General features: G+C 39.7%; 2 protein-coding genes across 2 annotated transcripts in view; one reads left to right on the forward strand and one right to left on the reverse strand.

Annotated features, from left to right (window-relative positions):
- sox5 (SRY-box transcription factor 5) overlaps window positions 1–4,637 on the reverse strand; it is a 233,559-nt gene extending 228,922 nt beyond the window's left edge. The window contains exons 1-2 of the mRNA XM_079817426.1: window positions 4,231–4,637; window positions 3,986–4,115 (exon numbers count right to left, since the gene is read on the reverse strand). The gene's annotated coding sequence lies outside the window, so the exon portion shown is untranslated. The remainder of the gene's footprint in view (window positions 1–3,985; window positions 4,116–4,230) is intronic.
- Window positions 1–22,687, forward strand: part of dnai7 (dynein axonemal intermediate chain 7) — a gene marked incomplete at both ends in the record, with an annotated part of 48,463 nt that overhangs the window by 8,068 nt on the left and 17,708 nt on the right. The window contains one exon of the mRNA XM_079816482.1: window positions 20,402–20,562. Coding sequence (XP_079672608.1) covers window positions 20,402–20,562 — 161 coding nt within the window. The remainder of the gene's footprint in view (window positions 1–20,401; window positions 20,563–22,687) is intronic.

Here is a 22,687-nt window from a genome sequence, read left to right on the forward strand (position 1 = left end):
TGACAAGAAAGACATTTCTAATGTAACAAACTTTTTTATTTCTATATAATGACACCAAAGACTTGAATAATGGCTGCTAAAATTTCAGCTTTGCCAATAAATTACATTTTAAAATGTATTAAAAGCAGTTATTTTTGTATGTATTTTTGATTCCCTGGACATATTCCATAGGCTTTTCCAGAATTCTGGATATTTGCATGTCCCAGAATAGCTCATTTATTCAGAAGGGCTGAGAGAGGGCAGGGGAGGGGGGCAAGCAGCTGACCTGCCACACAACTAGAACTGCCAGGAATGGTCCTCAGATCCCATCCAACTGACTCAAACACTGGACCCCACTAGAAAAGAGTTCAGCAAGCACTAAGAACCAATAAGCACACGGCACAGATGCACGTGTATCCAATCGGAGACCTGTACGAGCTTCAAACTGGAGCAGGGAGCACGAGCATCATGCGCAGCTGTGCAGATGCCCGGCCCAAAGCCACCAGAGCAACGGCCCGAACACATGGCCAGTGCGTCGCTGCTGGGCCGCCTGCACAATCTGAGCCCAGAAACTCAGTTACTTTGTTCTCGTTGTGGTTTTTTTCCACCCCTCGTGATAATGACTACCTGTCCCAGATTCTGTGGTTCTGAGAAGAATCGCATCAGTTGCATGTCAAAACACAATCACGATGCACTTGGCAGACAGCTCGCCAGAGAAGAGCAGCCGGGAGAGATATCTCTCAATTTGCCAACAATTGAATATTTTATGGTTTCGTAAAGAAACTTAGTGTCTTTCATCCATTCTAATCCTGACCTCAAAATTGGGGTATTTTGGTTCCCAATCTATTTCTGCCGTTCTATAAGCCAGCTTCTGCATGGTTAAGTAGAGACAATGTTGAGACAAGCCTTTTAAGCCCATTAGCCTTATAATTCATATGTCTTGGCAAATGTTATTCAGCGTAGTCCAAGATCTGCTAGCACTATCTTCCTGCTGGCTTGTTATAGCGGGAGAAAGAGAGTAAGTAAGAGAGGTGGGAGGAAGTGCAAGCTATTCTCTCATGGTGAAGAGAGAGAAAAAGAGAGAGAGAGAAATAGAAAAGGAAAAGTATGCTCTAGCAGGCCGCCACATGTTGAAGAATTTGTTTACCGTTTCCTGTCCTGTGATCAACAGTTCAAACGGACAACAGAGGAGATATGGTAGGCGAAAAGGATTCTGATCTGTTTGTCTGTTCCTGAGGGTCAACATACCTTTAAAGGGACAGTTCACCCCAAAAAAACTTTTACTCACCCTCATATCATTGCAAACTCCAATTATTTTCTTTCTTTTTTCAGAATACAAGAGGACATATTTCAGTGATTAACAACATAATGCTATGACTTTAGATCTGATTCAGGTCACTTTTATAACACTTTTAGGGGCCACTTACACAACATGTTTTTGCTTTTAAAAACGTAAGAGGAGGGGCAGTGGAACGAAAAAACAAGGTAGAGACGTGTGTTTTTTTTAAAGCTGAACTTCTTTTAACTTGAGTGCTGGATTTTGTTTCATGCACAAGACTGAAAAAGATGTGAGCGTATGGTCGAGCATGTCCGTCTAGTGCAGGTTTTCAATGGGAAAAACTATGTAAAAGCAAGAGCCGGCATTTATAATGTAATGGAAAAGAGCAGCCAGCACATCTTTCAAAACTTCTCTTTTTGAGTTCTACGGAAGAAGGAAGGTTCTGTGGTTTGGAATGAAATGATGGTGAGCTAATGACGGTATAAACCTGCATTATGAAAATGAACTGATGACGAGATTGAGAAAAACAAAACCGAAAAATGAAATCCTGGCTCTTTAGAAAACCCAAAGAAAGCACTCAAAAACTTTTCATGTTCTAACCATTTTCTTTTCCATTGAGTTACACTCAGCCATGATTTTTTTCCTTTTCTTTTGAGAGTCAGTTTAGATGTGGCTTCGGGGATAAGGACTATATCGGGTCTCTAATCCAGCTGCCCCGGAGCGATGTATTCACAGAACCGGTTAAGAGATAATCTGAAAAACAAAGTGAATTTATCTATCTGAATGACAAGAGTACATGAGTGAGTGAGCGAGCGAGCAAGTCAGTGAGAGAGAGAGAGAGAGAGAGAGGGCGCATGCACAGTGATTTTTCCTCCCTCCCTGCAATCGGAAACCAATCCCTGATTCTGTGTGGAGATATGGAGAAACTCTGCGACTAACACGGCCTAAAATAACTCATATTAAAAAAAGTTTAGTTTTTTTTCATTGGGAGTTTCTGTTGGAGTTCTGGTATTAAAATCAGCAACATCCAAGATTGAATGTCTGGTTATGTTATCAGAGAAGGATTCATTTAGAACAAAGTCAATGGGTTCTGAATGAAGGAACACAAAAAGTGTCTCTTATAAGTGCCTGACAAAGGAGGAAAAATAATAAGGGGAAAAAAAACAGTCGTTATGCAAATTATGACAGCATTATGAGGCAAGGCTTTGTTAGACAAAACTCACTCTGTGTAAAGTGTTAATAAAACATTTGACAAAAAAGGAACAGCCTCCGTACATTTAACATGACCCCACTAAGAAGAAAAACAAAACAACAAAAAGCATGATGGATTTCCATCAGAATTCATAGGAATTTTTTTTCTCTTTTGCTCGTTAAACCCTTGTCTTCCTATTACATTACATTCCTATAATAAATTATAGAAATCACACCAGTTGATTATATGACTACTTTATCACAACGTTTATGAATTTGTGAACACCGAAATCAATCACCGGCGCATTAAAGTCAACCCAGTAATATACGACTTACTTGAGCAAATTACTTCTCTCCTCTCAACAGAAGTCAGCGTTAATTTTTCATAAGATTTATGCGTGAACTCAACAGCTGGATTTTATGATGGAGTTCACTGCAATCTGTTATACAGCGGTAAAATCCATTAAAATATGTAAAAATCATACGTTTTCTGTGCAAGTCATATTTGAGAGTGCAAAAAACTGCACATAGAAAGATAAACGGTACAGTACACACCTAAAATTAAAAAAGGATGGTGAGTGTAACACATTTGAACATGCCCTGAGGTGTTTGAACTTCAAAAAGTTTAATTTTAGAAGCCAAACAATATTCACCTCGTTTAAATGTCAAAGTGCCTCTTACGTTAAATTGATAAAATTATGTTTCCACAAATTATGATTAAGTGCATTTCAAACCAATTCAGAGATGTGTTTACTGTGATAGTTTTCTATACACTGATTAACAGGAGAAACATACATTTATTGTTCGAAATATGTGAAAGTATAAATATTTTAAACATAGATTTGCCATATTGTTTACCACTTTTGCACTACATAATCAAAAGGCTCATCTACTGACCATTGCACATCTGCACTAAGACGATCTTCTGTTCCTATTAAGAAGTTTTAAACAGAGCAACAAAGCTTTTTTTATTCTGCCCTAAACTATATTTTAGCTTTACAACTTTATAAATATTTTAGTTTAGTGTACTTTTGAATGGTTATTTTTTACATTGTAAAATAATGCACTGTGTGCTTGCAGAAAGCACATTTAACTCTTCACTAAGATGTGCAAGAGAAAAAAATAAAGTTGGGATGAAAGAATAGCAAGTATTTCAGCCATCTGTGCACATTTTCAGTATATGCAGAGCAGCTAAGAGAAAATAAATCAATAATTCTGTAAAGAGCTGATGCGGATATAGCCTAGTGACACTGACAGCATTTGAATTGAGATCTGCTACGGTTTGAGGCAGGGATGATCGAGCTGCTGATGATTGGAGGGGAACGCGCTCTAATCCCAGCTGGATTACCATGACTATGGAATAGGGAAAGATCGCAATAGCGGGATGAGAGCGGGAGAGATCGCGGAGCTCCTTGTCCGTTAACGGCGCTCAACAACATGCAGCCAAGCGAGCCGAGGCTCCGCGCGCTCTCATACCGACCACATAAACACACGCATATTACAACTTAAAGTTCAACGCGGTCTCGAATCACTCACCTAATGCGGTGTGCGGCTTCGTCCACGTGTCTCGAAGGAAAACGACCCTCCGGGAGAGGTAAACAGGGTCGGGGTGTTTTATTTGGGTTGATTTGCGCTGGTCTCTCAAGGACGAGGTGAAATCCCAGGGCTGGTCACACACAAACAACAACGCCAGAGCAAATTACAAAAGGCAAAGACTTGGGGGAGGAGAAGTCAATTTGTTTCGTGTTCTAAACAACAGGCACTGAGCCAAGAGTGGTTACCTTAGCGCCAATGCTCGGTTGAGCAAAGCAAATGTGTCCAAACTGGACCATTTAAATCCAAAACACTGGGCTTGGCTAAAGCGCTACATGCCGTTCAAAGCGGTTAATGTGCGCGCGCTCTACCTGGGGCGCATCGCGAGCTACAGGCGACAGCTCACGATTCGTTCAGAAGTTTCTCGTTCATGTCCTGCTAAACGTAGACTAAGTCGTATCCCGCCCGCAAAGACTGTATTTTAGGATGTCTAAATTTGACACACTTTCTTATTTATTCACTATTGTATTTAGCTGCTCTTGAACGCCTCTTTGGGGTCTAATCAGCGCGAGCCCCTTCAGGTGCCTTATATTAAGGCGCAAATGCAGCGCGAGCACTTTGCAAATGTCAATAACCGTCATGTCACCTTCCTCGTGAGAGGGATAGAACCTCTATCTGGCTAAAACTACTGTCAGGAGGTGTGTTTTTTTTTTTTACCTGTGTGCCGATGGCGCAGGGATGCGCACAGGTGTTCATCGCGCGCCCATCATAAGCTCGTGCAGTAGCAGTTTCCCACATGCGCCTTGTTTGTTTTAATTCACCTGTCAAGTCACGCGCCAGGGCATCTCTATTACTCAACACGCTAGTGTTTGGAAAATGTGTTGGTCTGTTCTTAAAATGTGTGTATACAAACTATTAATAGGCTACTTATATTGATCAGTAATTTATATAATAGTAGGCTATAGCATTCATAAAATGTTACTTGTTCAATTTAATATAATAGCCATTTTCAGAAATGGCCATGAAATAACAAGGCATTTGCTTCCTAAAATGAAATTTGCTACCGATTTGATTTCATCTATCCACACAAACATCCGTGGATTATTCAATAAGATCTGCATTTAATGCAATTTATTATTTGAGTGAAACATTAAATTTCATGGAGCTTTTGTTCAGGTTTATTCAATGATTAAAAAATGATACTTTTTTGTCTCATTTGTGACGCCTCACATGATTTTCAACCTTTTTTGACTGCCTTTTAAACCAGACAACTGTCTTATCAACAGACTTTCAATTAGACTTGTAGAAGTTTAGAAGTAGGCTACGTGTAGAAGTAAGTTATCACATCCTGGGAGAAGTTTGACACGCGCATCAAGTACGCGTGGACGCGCATACTCAGGTTCCTCTGCGCGCGCGCCACCAAAAGCGCGCAGCCCTCAGCATCAAAGTGTCAATACACTTTTCTGTCCTATGATAATAAAATACACAAGTATATATCAGACAATTAGGGTATAACTCTTGTTAATTCAATGATAACAGCCGTCAACCGTGAGAGAACCACTTAAAAACAAATCAGCCTCAAACAGTGAACTTGGACCCTAACAGTTTAGCATGCGGAAGCTTTTAAATGTGGATACACTTTCATTTTGCGTACGCTATTTAATTAAGGCCAATATTGGCATTTAAAACATTTCAACTCTGTTTGTCATATGAAAACAGACGAGCGGGTGGTTATTAATATGTTCCAATTGAAATGACGTTGACGTTATTGTCTATGTTGTTAGAAGATCAGGAAAGTCAAGGTTTGAAAAATAAAGCAAGCATAACTGAGGTATTTTCGTTACGTCGTGGGCTTCACAAAACAAGAATGAAACTGCTTCTAGGGAAATTAGTTAAGGGCAATTATTCAGGGTGAAAACACGGCACAAGTCAAATAGGTAAAGCTCACCGTTTACATGATAAATTATAGCAGAATATTAAAAACCTAATGCTTAATCTTTACATAGTCCTTTGATGATAGGAGCATTATAGCATTTTGAATTTTCTCTTGCCCCATTAATAAGCCATATCTAATCTACTGCATATTATATTTTATGCTACATGAACGTGTATTTATAACACAACATGTAAGACAAGTAGGTAAATCACATTGAGCGGCTTGAGAGGATATTTTTGCACAGACTTCAATGCTCAAAAATAGTCATAACTGACCTCTAGCGGTGGATAAGCTTTATTGCAGGCAGGTAGAGAATTCGAATTATTCATTGACAGTCAAACTGCAGGACTTTCTCTCTTTCTCATGCACAGTCATACCATGCCCACATCGGAAACACAGATCCGTCTGTTCTATTCCAAGCAACAAAAAAAAATGAAGGAAACAGTCTCAAACGATACGCAAAGTTATGTATCCTGCGTCCTGTTCAAGCTGAACCATATCTGCGCTTTCCATCCGAGAAACTGCCCAGAACTAATCCTTCAATTTCTTACAGTCACTGACATCCTCAATCAACTGTTCAGATTCCTTTTACTGGCTGTAATACACTTGGAGCTATTGGATGTTACATAAAGCCATCTATTGTTACAAAAAAAGCATCACGTTATTAAAAAAAACTACTGTTACTGAATAAAAAAACATAATACGAGCAATAAAAGTATGACCTTAAATGTTTAAAAAGAAAACAGATTTTATCCAATTTTATGTCGGTCTATAATGCATAAGGTCTCACTCTCAGAAAGAAAAAAAATGGGACAAAAATTGTCACAAAGGCAGAACCCTTTGGAAAGGTACTAATATGTACCAGCTATTAATATGTAGACATTACATAATAATATGCACCTTCAAGATACTAATAGGCCCCTTAAGGTGTAAATAATAAGGTTGTACCTTTTGTACCCCCCCATGACAGCTTTTGTACCTTTTTTTCTATAAGTGAGGCCTATATGAATATATAACTATTAATAAATGACGTGTGAGCCAGGTACAAAAATATAAGTTTTTGCTATTTGATAAAAAACATGTTATTTGATTAACTAAATTACCTTTAACATGTGCAGTTAAAATATATTATGAAATACAATTTTACTGTAAATTATTGTGAAAAAAAGTGTAAAAATGAATGACAATTAAGGCAATGGAAATACTTTTATAGAAAAATATGATTAAAATTAAGCCCAAGTAAAAATTATTAAGTGCCCTATAATTTTTTTTGTCATCAAGTAGATTGATATTAATAGTTCAAATAGGCTGGTACATGAACATTACATACTTTAATGAAATACAGTCATCAAAATGTCATCATTTAATAATGTTTTCACTGTATTTTTTACAGTAAAGTTATGGCAACAAGAGCTGCCAGATTTTTACTATGAAAAATGTACAGACAATTCTGAGGTGCTCAACTCATAAAAGGTAGTCCAGCTTTCATTAAATGCATTTGATTATGTTTTCCATTATAAAGCAGCACGGTGTCACTAAATGGATTTATAAATAACCAGCACAAAAGGCGGCCAGGTTCTCCAAGCAAGTGATTCCAGCAAATGAACAATTTTTTTGTCTCACATTGTTATAAATGCCCTTGCTGCAATGTTCATTTTGGGGGTTCATTATTGGATTCTCCATATTATTTGTTGTGGTTTAAAGTCTTGTGAGTTTTGGGACCCCCATTTGTCTTCACAGAAGATAAGATGGGAATTTGGTAATCTTCCAGTCTGCTTTTCTTCTATATCTAAATAGCCTATCTGTGTTATAGGCACAGTGATTAATGCTGAAGGGATTTAGAGAGGAGGATACAAATGCAGACAGTCTCTCATCAGCCCATATCAAACAGCCTGGGAGATGTTTAATATATGGGTGTATTTGGTCTCCAGCTTACAGCTGTCTGCTTAAAGCTTTATTACTAAAGAATCATTTGGAGGGAGGGGGGGGGGCATCTCTTGATAGAGTGAGTGACTAATAACTAAAGCCGACAGCGAGCTCCAAAACTCGCTTTCTCTCTCTCGCACACACGAGCGCACACACAGGGCAAGTGACAAGACCGCTCTGTGCGCACAACAGAGAAGTCAAAATGTGACATATTCTTGCTGGCGGTGGGATAAAACTCAATCAACCTAAACCGTCTTCCCTCACACAAAATTACACATGTGCAACACACACAAGCGTATGCAAACTAAAGGTGAACTGAACCACAACAATCCCACATTTTCTCACGCTGTGTCCAGTATTTAGCCACGACTGTCATCAATGGCTTAGGAATGAGCTATTAAAGCCGTGCGGAAAGCGAAGGCCACCACTAAAACGATACCTCACCTCTCCAGGTAAAACAGCAGCCCCACAACCCTGTGTGCTGCATCAGGGAGCAGCAGAGACAGAGAGACAGATTGTGTGTGTGTTCTGTCTAATCCCCATAAGCATCAAGGCAGCAGCTGCCGTGTACAGAAAAGGGGGCTGGGGGGTCACAGTTTGAAAAAGAGAAATGCACTCTTCTTCAGCATTCGGTCCTGTTGTAAATGTACAGAACAGAGCGCAAAAGTCTAAGAGAGCCAACAAAAATGCTTATTTTAATCATTCCTTACAAATAATAATAATAATAAATCCCAAATGTGTGAAAATGCTTTTTTGATTTAATAGTTATTTATATTTTTAATTGAATATATTATTATTTTTAATATTAAATCCCAAATGTCTGAGAGTGCTAATAAAAATGCTTGTAAAGTTAGAAGTTATTTTTTTTATTTATTTTTATTAAGTTTTAGGACACTATAATAAAAAATAAAAAAATAATTAAAATGAATGAAGTAAATATCATATGAAAAGAAAATAATTCTTAAAACTTTGTCATAATATTTCTTTTAGATTTTTCAAAATCCTAAAACTTCCAGGTTTAGAATCCATTTTAAAAGGTATTTTCAATGTGATCTCAGGCTTTGTGAACCCACTGAATGTTCTATTACCCTTTTTCCATCAAAATAGTTTGCATTCTGGAACCAGAGCCTGTTCTCTGCCAGGCGAGCTGGAGCCTGTGGCGAAACGACCGTGTGTTTCCACAGACTTGAGGAACGAACGGGGACGTAACGCTACTTTGTGTTGTGTGCCTGACTATAACCAGTCTAAAATAAAAATATTGCGCGTCTCTGTGCTTGTGCAGGCAGTGCGGCACTTCTGTTTTGCTGTTCGCAGTTCCGGGAGTGATTCTAGCCAATAGTCGATAGCTCGCAATAACTGTCCTTTTTGGAGATAAACTGAAACCGTTGATTCACTCTCTCTCGCACACTGGGTCTCTCTTGCATGCCTAGTTTTATATGTTTAGATGTAAATAGCAATGTAGTGCAATATTATTACATTGCTCATAGAGACAGCGCAAGACCAGCAAGTTTTTAGGACTGGAATTGAAACGATCTTGTCGGCCTGGAACCCCCCGGCCAGCAAGACCAGCAAGTTTTTAGGACTGGAATTGAAACAATCTTGTCGGCCTGAAACCCCCTTTTTAGCAGAATGGCTCGAGAATGAACAAAGGCTGGGAACCTGCACCAGAAGTGTGTCGGTGGAAAAGTGGTATATATAATCTCACCTTGACCCCAAGGCTCCCGCTGTGAACTGTGGGATAGCCTTAATGTGTAGAATTTACTGGACCGTACCACCTATACCGTCCCGTACATAGCAAGATAACAAGCGGTGGCCGTAGGTTGTGGTGGTTCGAAATCTTTCAGCCCCAATCCAGTCTATCAAAAATCCGCCAACAAGTCTAGCGTACAATCCGCCAAACCCAATCTTTGAAACCGACTTGCACATGACAATGGAACAATTGAAACATAGTGTGATTCTGTAGACATCTGATAACTTCCACCTCATGTGATAAAGCGAAAACCCCCGGATAAACAACCCCCTTTTATGACTTGGACACGTTCTGAGCGAGCTGGGTTTTTTCGAGTTCTGTTTTTGTTTGTGCTCCTCGGCGCCGCGGTCTCGTCAATCTTTCACCGTTCAAGCTGTTTAAAGGTGGACGATTTATGGTTTGCCAGGCATGGCAGACGGAGCTGAGGTCACACCATATCAGACAGCGACAATGGCCATTGTTTGTGCGCTCAACAGGAAGTGGCTGTGTGGGACTTCCTGCGGCTGATACCTAGGTTTGGACGGGGGTGGGGTGGAAGCCAGGCAGCCCCGTGGCCGATCACATTGTTCCAGGTAGGATCTCATGGTAATGTTGGTCCCTTGAGACCGCGTGTTTTCCACCAAAGTGGCCCAGTCCCACAGCCTTAATATAGAGCTGAATACAGTCATGTCAAAACCAACATGGTCTCCTAGAGTGACACAAACAGAGAGAGGAACACAAAAGCACACAAATGAAAGCATCCAGATAGACATTTTCCTCTGTGTACATACATACTGTGCGCATTGCTGTTTAGGTCAACTTGTTGACACTTTTAGATTTGTGTTATTTTTTCCCGTATCTATGTTCAAAGAGATTTCTATACTCACTATATTTCCCCCCAGTAATAATGCAACATTCCTCAGCGACAAAACCCTTTGACCGCTAAAGTGTATTCTCGAAGGCAGAAAGGCTTTAACCCACAAAACTGGGTTTTTGTTGGCAGATTGCAGCTTTCACACCCACATTAGCTGCAACATGCAGTTGTTCAGCAGATCCACTCGAGAACAAATGCCTGGGAATTTTCTGCAATAACCCCTGTCCAAAGCCATCCTGGAGGGCTATCACGGGGGTGCTCGGAGACATATTTACTCTCGTTCCCACTGCGGGGCCCAGTTCTTCACAACAGCACCTTTTGTGGCAAGCATTTTTCTATTAACCTTTAAAGAATGGAAGAGGATACAGAGAATAGGACAAACAGACCGTGTTGGCGGGCAGTGTTAACGTTGTGCGACAGATGTGCAGATGGTGTGTTACAGTAAGAGATCAAGGCGAGAGAGAGAGAGCGAGAGAGCTTTTATATGCCACTCAAACGTTCATCGTGCCTTTAAAACTCCTCCAACCCAGATTCGGCTCACCAGACCAACTGATATTCGGCGCAGGAGATCTGACGCTCGAGTGTGGCCATATTGACAACCGTTTGTTCTCGATAAGAGCGCAATCTTAATGAGAGGAATCAGGCCCTTTGCTAAAAAAAAACTACAAAAGTAAATGTGTTAGTCTGACAAAGGCCTCATGTGGGAGACATTTTACCCCCCCACCCCCACCCCCACCAGTCCGCCACATTCTACTGACGAAAATAAGCCAGTCGGCTGATTCATTCATTCGACACAAAGAATGGAATATTTATCAGTCAAAAGCATCCACATCTGTTGATTAGTCGTGAGTCACTCAGCTTTGACTATATATAGTATTGCATCTGACATTTCCTAGCGTAAACATCCATTGGGTTTGTTTGTCATACCTCTAGTCTAAATGGGGGAGAGCTCTTATGAGGCAGACTGTCCTTCTTCTCCCTTTGGGACAACTGCCAACTGCATGGAACTAAATATGGCTGGCTGCTGTCACAGTAATTCAGTTATGGGTGTATTAACATACAATGGGTGTGATTCATTTAAGAAAGCCTTAACTGAGCTAATAAGCATGATTCGCATGTGTTTCACTCATAAATGTTGAGATTTCTAAACTGGGCTCTGAATGGTGATGAGCATTTGTTTAAAGAGATGAAACTCTTCACAAAGGTCCAACCGGCTCAGCTTGACTAGGTGTCTAGGTGAAGAAGAAAAAAGCATACACGTCTTACTCATACATCTTACACAGGAAGTACGGGTAGAAAGACCTTGCAGACAACATTCATGAAGAAGTTCTGACAAAAAAAGACAATATTCTAGTGCAGTGGTTCTCAAATTGTGGTACGAGTACCACTAGTGGTACGCAGAGGAATCACTAAATTAATTAAATGTTAAAACACAATACATTTTAATTTAATCTTTATTTGAGTAAAGTTTTTTTTTTACATTTAAGTACAGTACAGTTTTAATTTAACTTTACAACACATTTTAATGTATTCATTATTTAATTATTTTATTTATCCGTATGTAAGCTGAGTGCAGTGTTGATGTAAAAACTGTGTATTTACAATGTTAAAGTGGCTGACAACAATAAAAATTCTTAGGAATAAACTGCCTCGTTTTTGAACTATGCAGAGCTGTAGCGAAATAGTTAGGCCTACTACGCTACTGTTTTTTAATGTTGGCCATTATGGTGGTACATGGAGAGCCAAATATTTTGAGGTGGTACTTGGTATAAAAAGTTTGAGAACCACTGTTCTAGTATCTAGTGTCATCCATCTAGTCTTTTCTGTTCCAGAATGCTACACAATGACAAATATTTTTACAGTTTCTGAAGAAATTTAAGTGGCGCTTTTTATCGTAAAAAAAAAACAATTGCTACCAGGGTTACCAGGGTGTTGCTAGGGTGCTTATGCTGCGTTCACACCAAATGTGAATAGAGCGTCAGGAGTGAGGGATTTCAATGTTAAGTCAATGGAAAGGCGTGTTGACGCGCGTCTGGAGGTCCTGCGGCGCAATAGACGCGCAACGCGATGGACGCGATTCCGCCTTATTCGCACGAACTAGACACGCGAATGAGGCCGGAATCGCGTCCATAGTATTGACGCGAATTGGCACGAATTGAGCATCTTGCGTGATACGCGCGTTACACGTGAGTGGTGCTTTTGTGCATTCACGCATTTGAAGCGAATCAGCGTCTGACGCCCGAGTTGAAAAATGTGAACTTTGGCGCTGTGCCGCAATTTTCGCCGCGTTAACCAATCAGGAGCCTGCTTGCTGCTGTCACGTGGTAAAGTGCTGTGATGAGAAACCCTGCATAATTAAAAAATACTACTATTGTGTCACAAAATGAGGTTTTAAGACTTTTTCAGGTGAGAATGTAGTTGTTTAAAGCTCAAATCTGTGGTTTATTTATAAAGAGAGCACCTATTTAAAAAAAAATAATCTTGCGTTTTTGGAGTTGTGAGATCCAAGCGATCACCGTAGCAAGTAGCCTTTCCTTAACCAGTCCTTCTGATGTTTGCCACTGGCTCTGATGTCCTGTAGTGGTTCGTCTTGTGTGGATCTAACGGGCGATCTTTGCACTCATGAATCTATCATTTGTTGTCTGCCAAATCGTTTTGACTGAGGGCAAAGAGAAGTTTCATAACTTTTTTCTTTTAAGGATATTTAAATATACATGCATTGAAGATAATGTAGGAGTTGCCTGGACCACATTTGTGTGGCTATTAACGCTTAATATGTATTTTTTTAATGAAAAGGCAGAGTGGTGTTTTATGACACATTTCTCCTGGAGCGCCTTGAACGCGCGTCTATTTCGCTTCAAATGCTCAATTTATACGCGCGTCCAATTCGCTGTGGACGCGAATGGATTCAAAATGTTCAAGCATCCAACTAGACGTGGTAGATGCGATTTTGACGCTCTATTCACGCTTGGTGTGAACGCAGCATTAGAGTGGTTGATTTTTTGGGCTGGCCCAGATCAAATAGGTTTCTAGGAGACTAGAACTTTCTACAGTTCTGCTCATAGACTTACTATACAGTATCCCTTGCTAAATGTCTCTTGCTAAGGTTTAAAAAATATATATATAATTAAAATATATATACATATATAAAAATAAGAGGGATCATAAAATATCTTCTTTTTTTCATTTTTAAGAACAACTTATGCAAGGTCCTGTTTGAAGATCTGTTTTGCAGTTTCCCCAGGAAATAAATAAATAAAATTTGTATTAATTATTTTTAAATGTACATTATTATTTTAAAAACACCTTACAAATTCATTGTACAATCCTCCAACTACACCATTTCTGATGTATCATTCACATAAGTAGCACTTGCAACGTCGAAACAGCATTGAATGAGATTCATGCCGTAATCCAGAGGTGTGTTGCATATCATACCTGATGTAAACTTAATGGCTTTGCCACTCAACTGTTCTGAATGAGCAATAGCTACAATTTTCCTCAGTGTATTAATAGTTGGTGTCAGTAAATGTAAGAGGCATGGGAGGATGTGGAAATGTTGTGTATTTGGGCTGGGGCCTGTGTCAGTCTCTGGCTGGGTCTCTGTGAGTCAGGCGGGCTGGTGTTGGGGGCATGGAAGAGCTTCTGCAGCGGGCCGCCCAGGCCCTGAAAGAGCTCTTTGTGTCCATTCTATTTTCACAGGAAACGGCTACCCTTTTTCGTCTCCTATGGGGAATATGTAACTGTGGTCACCTAATCAAACTTAACACAGCGAGAGGGGGATGGAGAGAAAAAAAGAGTGAAACCGTTAACCCGGCAGCTATAGTTTAGCAAAACACAGACACACAATGGCTTGTTTATGTCCTTCTACAGCTCCTTTTCTCTTTCTTCGTTTCCCTGTCTCTTTCATTCGATCCTGCTTTTCATTAATCCAGCCACGATGACAGGCTGTTGTTTTAGCGACGTGGAAGCTAGGTATGCAGTCTTAATTTAAACATCAGGAAACGCTAGGGAGGGTTTAAAACCTATCCACCCACTCACAAACACACAGACGCCTCTCACAAGCTTAAAGAGAGACTCCCTCTGATACTCCATCAGGGATTAGAGCAGCAGATCCAGACCCTCGGATTAACATTCTGCCAATCCAGAGCGAGAACGCACGCGAGACGGAGAAAGAAGGGAACGAGAAAGTTGGAGAAAGAGAACAACCACTATGAGCCAATTGTATTATGGTTAAACATGTCTAGAGCTGTTGTTAAACTGCACAGAAGCCACATCAATGCAAATATATCACATATTTACACAGATGCACAGGGGCGGCATAAACATATTTGCATGGATTTACAATATTGGAAGCAGTGGATCACTTGCAGATGTTGATGGTTGATTAGCGTGTACAGTGGATTGAAAATAAGGCCCTGTCTCATACGCTGCTCTAAGCCATTGTCGTGCTTCTCGAAGTCTACAGTAATGCCGTATTTTCCTCTAGTTTACAGGACCTCACGGTCAAGTGTTTACTGATTGGTTCAAAATGGACATGGCCTTGTTAGACCCTGCTGGCAGATGCTGTAACTGCATCTCGTTCTAAAAATCATCTTTCAATGACAAATTGAATTTATCAGAAGTGAGCGTAAATACCTTTATTTTTAAACGTTCTATTCATCAAAGAATTCTGAAGAAAAATGTATCGGTTTCCACAAAAATATCAAGGAGAAAAATATTAAGCAGCACAACTGTTTTCAACATTGATAATAAGAAGAAATTATAAGAATGATTTCTGAAAGGTCATGTGACACTGAAGATTGGAGTAATGGCTGCTGGAAATTCAGCTTTGCCATCACAAAAATTAAAATAGAAAACAGTCGTTTTAAATTGTAAAAATATTTTACAGTATTACTGTTTTTATTTTTGATCAAATAAATGCAGCTCTGAGCATAATAAACTTCTTTCAACAACATTAATAAATCTTACCCACCCCAAATTTTTTGAATGGTTAAGTTGCTTGCAAAAAATTAGCTATGTATTCGATGTTTGTTTGTTTTTTAAATATATATATATATATATTTTTTTTAATTATTAAAAAATTAGTCTTGTATCCTGATAAAAAAAAAAGTATTTTCACAAACAATGTTCATGTATAAATAATTGGTCTATGAATGTCCATTAAATGGAAAAAGATCTTTTTTTAATCTATAAAACCGGAATAGCTTTCTCCAGATATATATTTCCTTGTGTTGCCATTTATTCAAATCTATATGACATCATTGCTTGTAGGCAGGGCCCGGTTCATGGTTGAGGCAGGGAGAACAACACTAAAGACAATTGAAGACGGTTGACGATGAATGAAAATGCTCAAAGGGAACCAAGGAGCTTCAAAAGTTACAAACATCTTAATACTTTTGAGTGAGTCCACACTGGATTTCATATTAGAGAGAAGCAACAGCTCTATGTGGGAAACAACACTAGAAGCATCAAACAGGATCTGGTGATTGAAGTAAAAAAAATAAATAGAAAAAACACCTCCCTCTGTCCTATCCGTGGCCTTGACCTGCTCGCCTCCGTGTTTACCATCTATGTACTCGACAGTTTCAACTCTCTTCTCTCTCCCAGATGAATAGGGACTTTTCCTCTGACGGACAAAGCGTCGGGTGTAGGCTGTCTGAAACAAGGTTATGCGGGTCATTCTTCAAGCAATTAAACACTTTTTTGTCTCGTTCATTTGAAAGAAATGCCAATTGTGGAAATGTTCCCTATATATTCGAGTCACATAATGCACTGATTCTTTAGAAACTGCTGCAATTGTCCGCTCTGAAAACTTTGAGTCAAAATATTGTGGTACATTGAGGGCAATTGCTCAATTAAACCCATGAGTGGAAATATAAGACTTATTGGTGATTTCATCGAAGAATAAAAAATAGAAAGAAGGCAAAGCAATGAGGGTGGAAAAAGTTTTGAGATGAAGTCTGAAAAATGGAAAGCAAGAGGGAGAATGAGTGGTGGATGAGCAAATTGAAGAAGGGAGAAGAAAAGAGGTGGGATGGAGGGAGAGGAGGAGGAAGGCAACACAAAGTCCCATGGCTGCCTCGGGGCATTGTGCAAAATTGATGGAGGGGATGAGAGACCTCACACACATACACAGAGCACCTGGGACTCCAATCTCAGACCTCTATCTATGCCTCTCCCTCTCTCTATCTCTCTCTGTAACCTTTATAGGCAATAATGCACAGAGAAGAAAGTCAGAACTGAATTTTTTTTTTCAACAAATCAAATTTGTTTTCTTCCTTTTTTTTGCCTTTACATGCATTAAACCCAGATATGCCAAGTGACACTCCAAAAAGACTGCATGTTCTGTTCTGAAAGCCTTGTTCGCTTTCATTTTACAGAATGGGGGGAAAATATGCAATAAAAGTGAACAAAACATTTCCTTTTGTGTACTCCTGGTGAATGAAATCAAATGATTTCAATAATGAATAAATGATGACAGAATTGTAATTTTTGGATGAATTATCCCTTTAACGTGGAGCTGGTTGCCAGCATCCAAAACCAAGCATATGCTGGTCTTTTCAGTAGGGAAATACTTACCTATGTCACTTTTTCAGTCTCTCTTTATTTTTTTGGGCTGATTTACGGTAGACTCAAAACCATGAACTTGATCAAATCATGTTCTCAGCTAAGAGCGATACAGCTTAATTCTGTGCAAGTCAGTTTATCAGGTGAACTGCACTGAAAAACAAGTGAAAAACTAGAGAGGAACAAAGGGGGACTAACTGTTCCCTCTGTAACTGGTTAGGCAAATCGCTGTAATATGAAACTGAGCTTCATATTCTCTCATTTCCCTCCAAAAACAAATGCTCCTGAATGGTTCACCACAAGAGACAATGTGCATTTGTCCAACTCTTGTGCACGTTTTCAAATCCAGTTTTAGAGCGTGAATATTGTCCCGGTGCAGCTCTAGTGCTTAGCATTAGCAATTAGCACGAGCGTGCAGTATATGGTCATTAGCTCTTCTGCACAGCAAGAGAATGGGATCTTGCTTCTTTGCTGGCATGTCCTGGCATGCGATAATGCCCGCTGGTTGAAATGCCCCATGGCTCCTTGACTGACATAGCGATGGTTTGCTGGATGGCTGAGCTGGCACAGAAATGGCCAATCTGAGTCACACGAAAAGAGAGAGACCGACACACACACACACACACACACACACACAACACTTACACACCCACCTGCAGCAAAATTGGCCGCACCAAAGCCCTGAAGAGGCTTTACTCACCAGTGAGATGTCTCTCTTATACGTTTAGCCAGATCCCGGGCAGCGCCCCCTCTCGTTCTGTCCTGAACCGTATCGGGACCCCTGTGCTCAGACAAGGCCTCTGTTGATGTAGGAGATTGGGAAGACGGTGAAACCGCTACACTCTCAGGAAGTGCCAGGGACACAGAGCTGCAACCGCAAGTCATCTGTTAGCAATCGGAGCAACGGGCCTGATATTAAAGAGTCATGCGGGTCACAGACTGAGGTCTCTACGCCCCATAAGGAACCCTACTGTTTCAAGACACTACTTTCCAGCTGCAAATGTGCATCGGGAGGGTATTGGAAAATCACTACACAGTAAACTTGAGAGAAAAGACTTTTCTAATGACGTAAAAGGTAATTATGGTACAAGTGGGTGGCTTGAGTGGTTTAGAAAACCCAAGGAACAAGTTGCGATGGTGAATTTTTATATTTGTAAACACTTCCAAGTAGCCAAGCAGCACTGACGGACGCTTTCAGACCAATTTCTGATCTGCAATCCAAAGAATATTCAAGGTAATTTGCGTATGGACGGAGGAAAATAGTAAAAAGGGTCAAAAAAAAAAATCCTTTAATGTGACAGGAGACGTTAAGTTCCTGTCCCTGACAAGAGTTTATGGAAAATGAGTGAGGCGTGATTCTTTTCCTACATTACCACAAGGCCGTGTTAAGCCTTTGAATGTGAAAAAATGGGCTAAAACTTCAGCAAAGGCAGATAATGTGAGAGAAGAGCGGATAAACGCAAATCTAATGTCACAACAACGCGGCACAAAAACCCGTCAAGGGTCCAAAGCCGCTCTTCATCAAACCCTGTTATTTAAACATTTAACGCAACAGTGGAAGGGAGAGGCAGGAGATGATGATGATTTGCGATTTAATGATTCCATCACTGTATTAGGGGATTAAGATGTCCGTGGAAATAGATTAGTTCTACATCCATTTTCACTCTGACTGGCAGAGCCCCAAAAAGCTCAGAGATGGAAATATGAAGAATGAGGCATGCTGTGACAGATGGAGCACAAGTGACCTGAAGTGCGCCACTAAGGGCACTACCGCCACCTGCTGGTGGGGATGGGAACATCTCACCCTCAGTTGCTGGGTTAGAGGAATAGTTCAGCCTAAAAAAATACATTCTGTTATTTACTGCGCTTTCAAACCCCATATGGTGTTATTTTTTCTGTGGAACACAAAAAGGAGAATTTATGATTTTAGTTAACACGCCAGTCAAGCTCAAAAGTCAGTAAGTTGAAGTTGAAACCAGACGAGCGAATGAATCATTTCAGCTATAAAAAGGTTGATCTGGTTCACAAATGGAACCGAACAACTCGATTCGATGATCCGTTCACAGAGCTTCTCAAAGTAACAGCTCACTGGAAGGGAAGATTTTCTGTAAATAGTAAGATTAAGGTAACACTTTACAATAAGAATCCATTCATGTCAGTTCATGAATGAACTAACAGTAAGTAATAATGAGCAATACATTTGTTTCAGTATTTATTCATCTTTGTTAAAGATACAAAAATGTCACTGTTAATGTTAGCTCAGGTCCATTAAATAATATAAATTATTTTGAATTTAATGTGTTAGTCTGTATTTTGAAATGAACAACGATTAATAACTTTTAGTCTAACTAATGTTAATAAATGGAACCTTATTTTAAAGTGCTTTCAAGTTAAATTTCGCCCGGTTTCTCACACAAATATTGTATGTCTTCAAAAGATTTATAAATCTTATATTTCAACGTGCAAGCAAGCTATTTCCTGTGAATGTGAGAGACTACTGGGGGGAGCTACATTTTTTGACTATATGCAAACTCTTTTGGAATGGAAGCTTGTGTGAAGATTCTTCAAAAATATCTCATTTGTTTTCCATTGAAGAAAGAAGGTCATACGGGTTAATTTGGAACAACATGAGGGTGAGTAAATGTCCAGGCTATCATCTGATCAACACCCAAATCATGGACATTCACAGGCTCTTGCGCTGCCCGAATATTCAAAATGAGGCCGCGAAGTGTTGAGGAAGTGAGGGAACTATTATTAAATGATCAAATCTTCAATGCTTACTCAAGGCCATCAACTATTGCGATCTCAAGTCATTATGTGTTAGCTTATGCAAGGTTTAATTACAAGAGTGTGACCCTCTTTCTGCTGTACCCGATAACATCAGCAATGTGGCGGGAAAGGTCACATGCTCAAACACGCTGGGGCTCAGGAGTCAATTAGTCGAGAGAACAAAGGAGACTTAGAAGGATGAGGAAAAGACAAATAGAAGACGAATCCTGCAAAGGAAATAAACAGCAACTTGGGCAAATGAAGAGGGGGGAAAACAGATGCAAAGGATACAACGCAAAAGTGGCTGCAAGTTCATTAATTAGAATTTCAAATCGGACAAACTTGAGATGACAGCAGCGCGCTTGTCAAATCAGATCATGGCCTAGCAGAGCGGAGAACCTCCCGGTGCTTGGAGCCAAAAGCAGGAACAGCTCATCGCAAACAGCTTCCTGGGGATTCTGTGTGTATATGAGTGTAAGTGTGTGTGCGATTACTGCAGCGTGTAAGCCGTCTTCATCGCCTCTGATTACTGCGTCCCGCCTTTTTCCCGCCTGTCCGCCTTGAGATGTCAATCTCCCCCTAAATGAGAAGTGACAATTAAAACATTCTCTTAAGGCGCTCCAAATCAAGACGTGCTGGCAAGGCTGGCGGAGTGCCGTTCACCACGGGGCCAGAGCGAGCGAGGTGAGAGGCCACAGAAACTGTCTTATCTGCCCCCCGGGCATGGAAGCAGGGGTCAAAGTGATGATGGCTATCCTCAGGCCCAGCACCAATGGGTAAGGCAGAGTAACACAACCTCTTAGGGCACTGGAGGGTCAGTGAAAGAAGAGAGAAGGCTGAAAATGTGCCTTTAAGGGAAGGGAGAAAATTAAGGACTAGATTGACTGTGTACTACATCAGATGCTGTGGGGCAAATAGAGAGCGAGTGAGAAAGTGAGAAAGACGATTTTAAAGATTTAGAAGAATTTTGGTCCCCGGACAGTTGACGGCACCCATTGACTTTCATAGTAATTTTTTTCCAACAATGGAAGTCAATGGGTACCATTAACTGTCTGTTAACCAACATTTTTTTAAATATCTTCTTTTGTGTTCAATGGAAGAAAGAAACTCATAAAGGTTTGGAACAACTAGAGGGTGAGTAAGCAAAAAAATTGTTTTTTTTGGGTGAACTATCCCTTTAAATTTCGGTTTGTTTTTCACCAAACCCTATCATATACGCCCAGGACACTTTAAATATGACACAGGAGAAATGCGACAATTCTATGATACTTCTGCATCTTTTAAAAAGCTTGATCCTGGTCTCTATTCATGCCATTATATGGAGTATATTTTTATTTTATTTTTCCTCCCACCAGTGAGTAAATGATGACTTAATTTTCATTTTAGGGTGAACTATTCCTTTAAAAATCTTTTCTGAGAGCACTCTTCTACACATGCACTTCAGCAAAGTACTACTCACGAATTAGGTAAATGTGGTATGGTAGAACTAGCTACTAGCTATATTGTGTGGTACTTCGAATGAATTGCTTCTGCTTTTATTCTCACTTAAGTAATTAAGTTATTTTAGATAAAAGCATCTGAATGAATAAATGAGATTGAAAAGCTTGAGAAAGGGAAATGCGTTTGACTCTTTGTAAGGGACACAGTAGAGAAAGTGGAAGGCTGAAACAGAGAGGTTGTTTGGGCAGGATACCAGGTCAGTCAGTAGACAGCTGCAGCACTGAGGGAGATGAAGCCAAACTAGCCTGGCCTCAGTGAGGGCAAAAAGATCCAGACCTCCACCCTACAGAGACCAAAGTTTCGGAGCACAGCCAATGAAGGATCCATTTCAGATTTACCCAAACTCTTTAAAGTAGAACAGAGGTCATCGACTGGAAAGGATGAGAACAAAGGGGCATCAGTTCGAGGCTTGTCATCATTGCACCTTCACAGACATAAAATATAGTTCATCTAGAGAGCTTGGCACAGCCACTGAGCAAGAAATAAGCAACAGATATATAATATCTAAATTACAGAGACTTAAAATTGTCTGAATAACATTGCATTAAATAGCAAAATATAAAACCAAATCTGCAAGCCAATGGATGCTTAAACTTTTCTCAGCACTTTTTTATTTTAACAAATTGGTATCATGGCAGTTTTCCATGGAAGTCAATTTCTGTTTAAATAAATAAAATATATAATTGTGACCTTATTTCTCTTTATAGCATTATATTTCCCAATTTTGACTTGGGAAATATCTCACAATTACAATTGCACCTATTGTGAATTTATTTAGATTACACTTTAGACATTCTGCAAACTATAAGTACACTTGCAACTAACTCTCATTAGAGTATTAGTAGATTGTAAGGTTAGGGTTATTAGAATAAGTTGGTGTACTTGCTTAAGTTACTTAGTAGAATGTCTGTTGGGGGGACCATCAATATGAAGTATTAGCAGATATTAAGTCTACTTAAATGACTGCTAGTTGACATGTAGTTGACTATCAAAACCAAGTGTTACCATTATTTATCATAACTGTGACTTTATTTTTAATAATTACAACTTTATCACCCGGTTTCACAGACAAGGCTTAAGCCTAGTCCCAGACTAAAATACATGTTTGAGCTGTTTTAACTGAAAGCAACTTGCACTGACATCTCTTAAAATATGTCAGTGCCATTGTTTTGTCTTAAAGGCCCCCTGAAATCCAAAAGTTTTTTAGCTTTTAGTATGAATATTTTAGCCTTCAGGTTATGAATAAGCTGGTGTTCCAAAACAATGACAACATTTGCATTTAGGAGATATAAACATTCAAAACGTACAGTCTCTCACTTCCGCTAAAATGGATCACAGATTTTTATGACATCACCGCAGACTTCAGCTTCTCATCACATCTTTTGTCCAATCAAATGCTCT

The sequence above is a fragment of the Gobio gobio genome (assembly GCF_949357685.1).
Source record: "Gobio gobio genome assembly, chromosome: 5".
Taxonomy (NCBI): Eukaryota; Metazoa; Chordata; class Actinopteri; order Cypriniformes; family Gobionidae; genus Gobio; species Gobio gobio.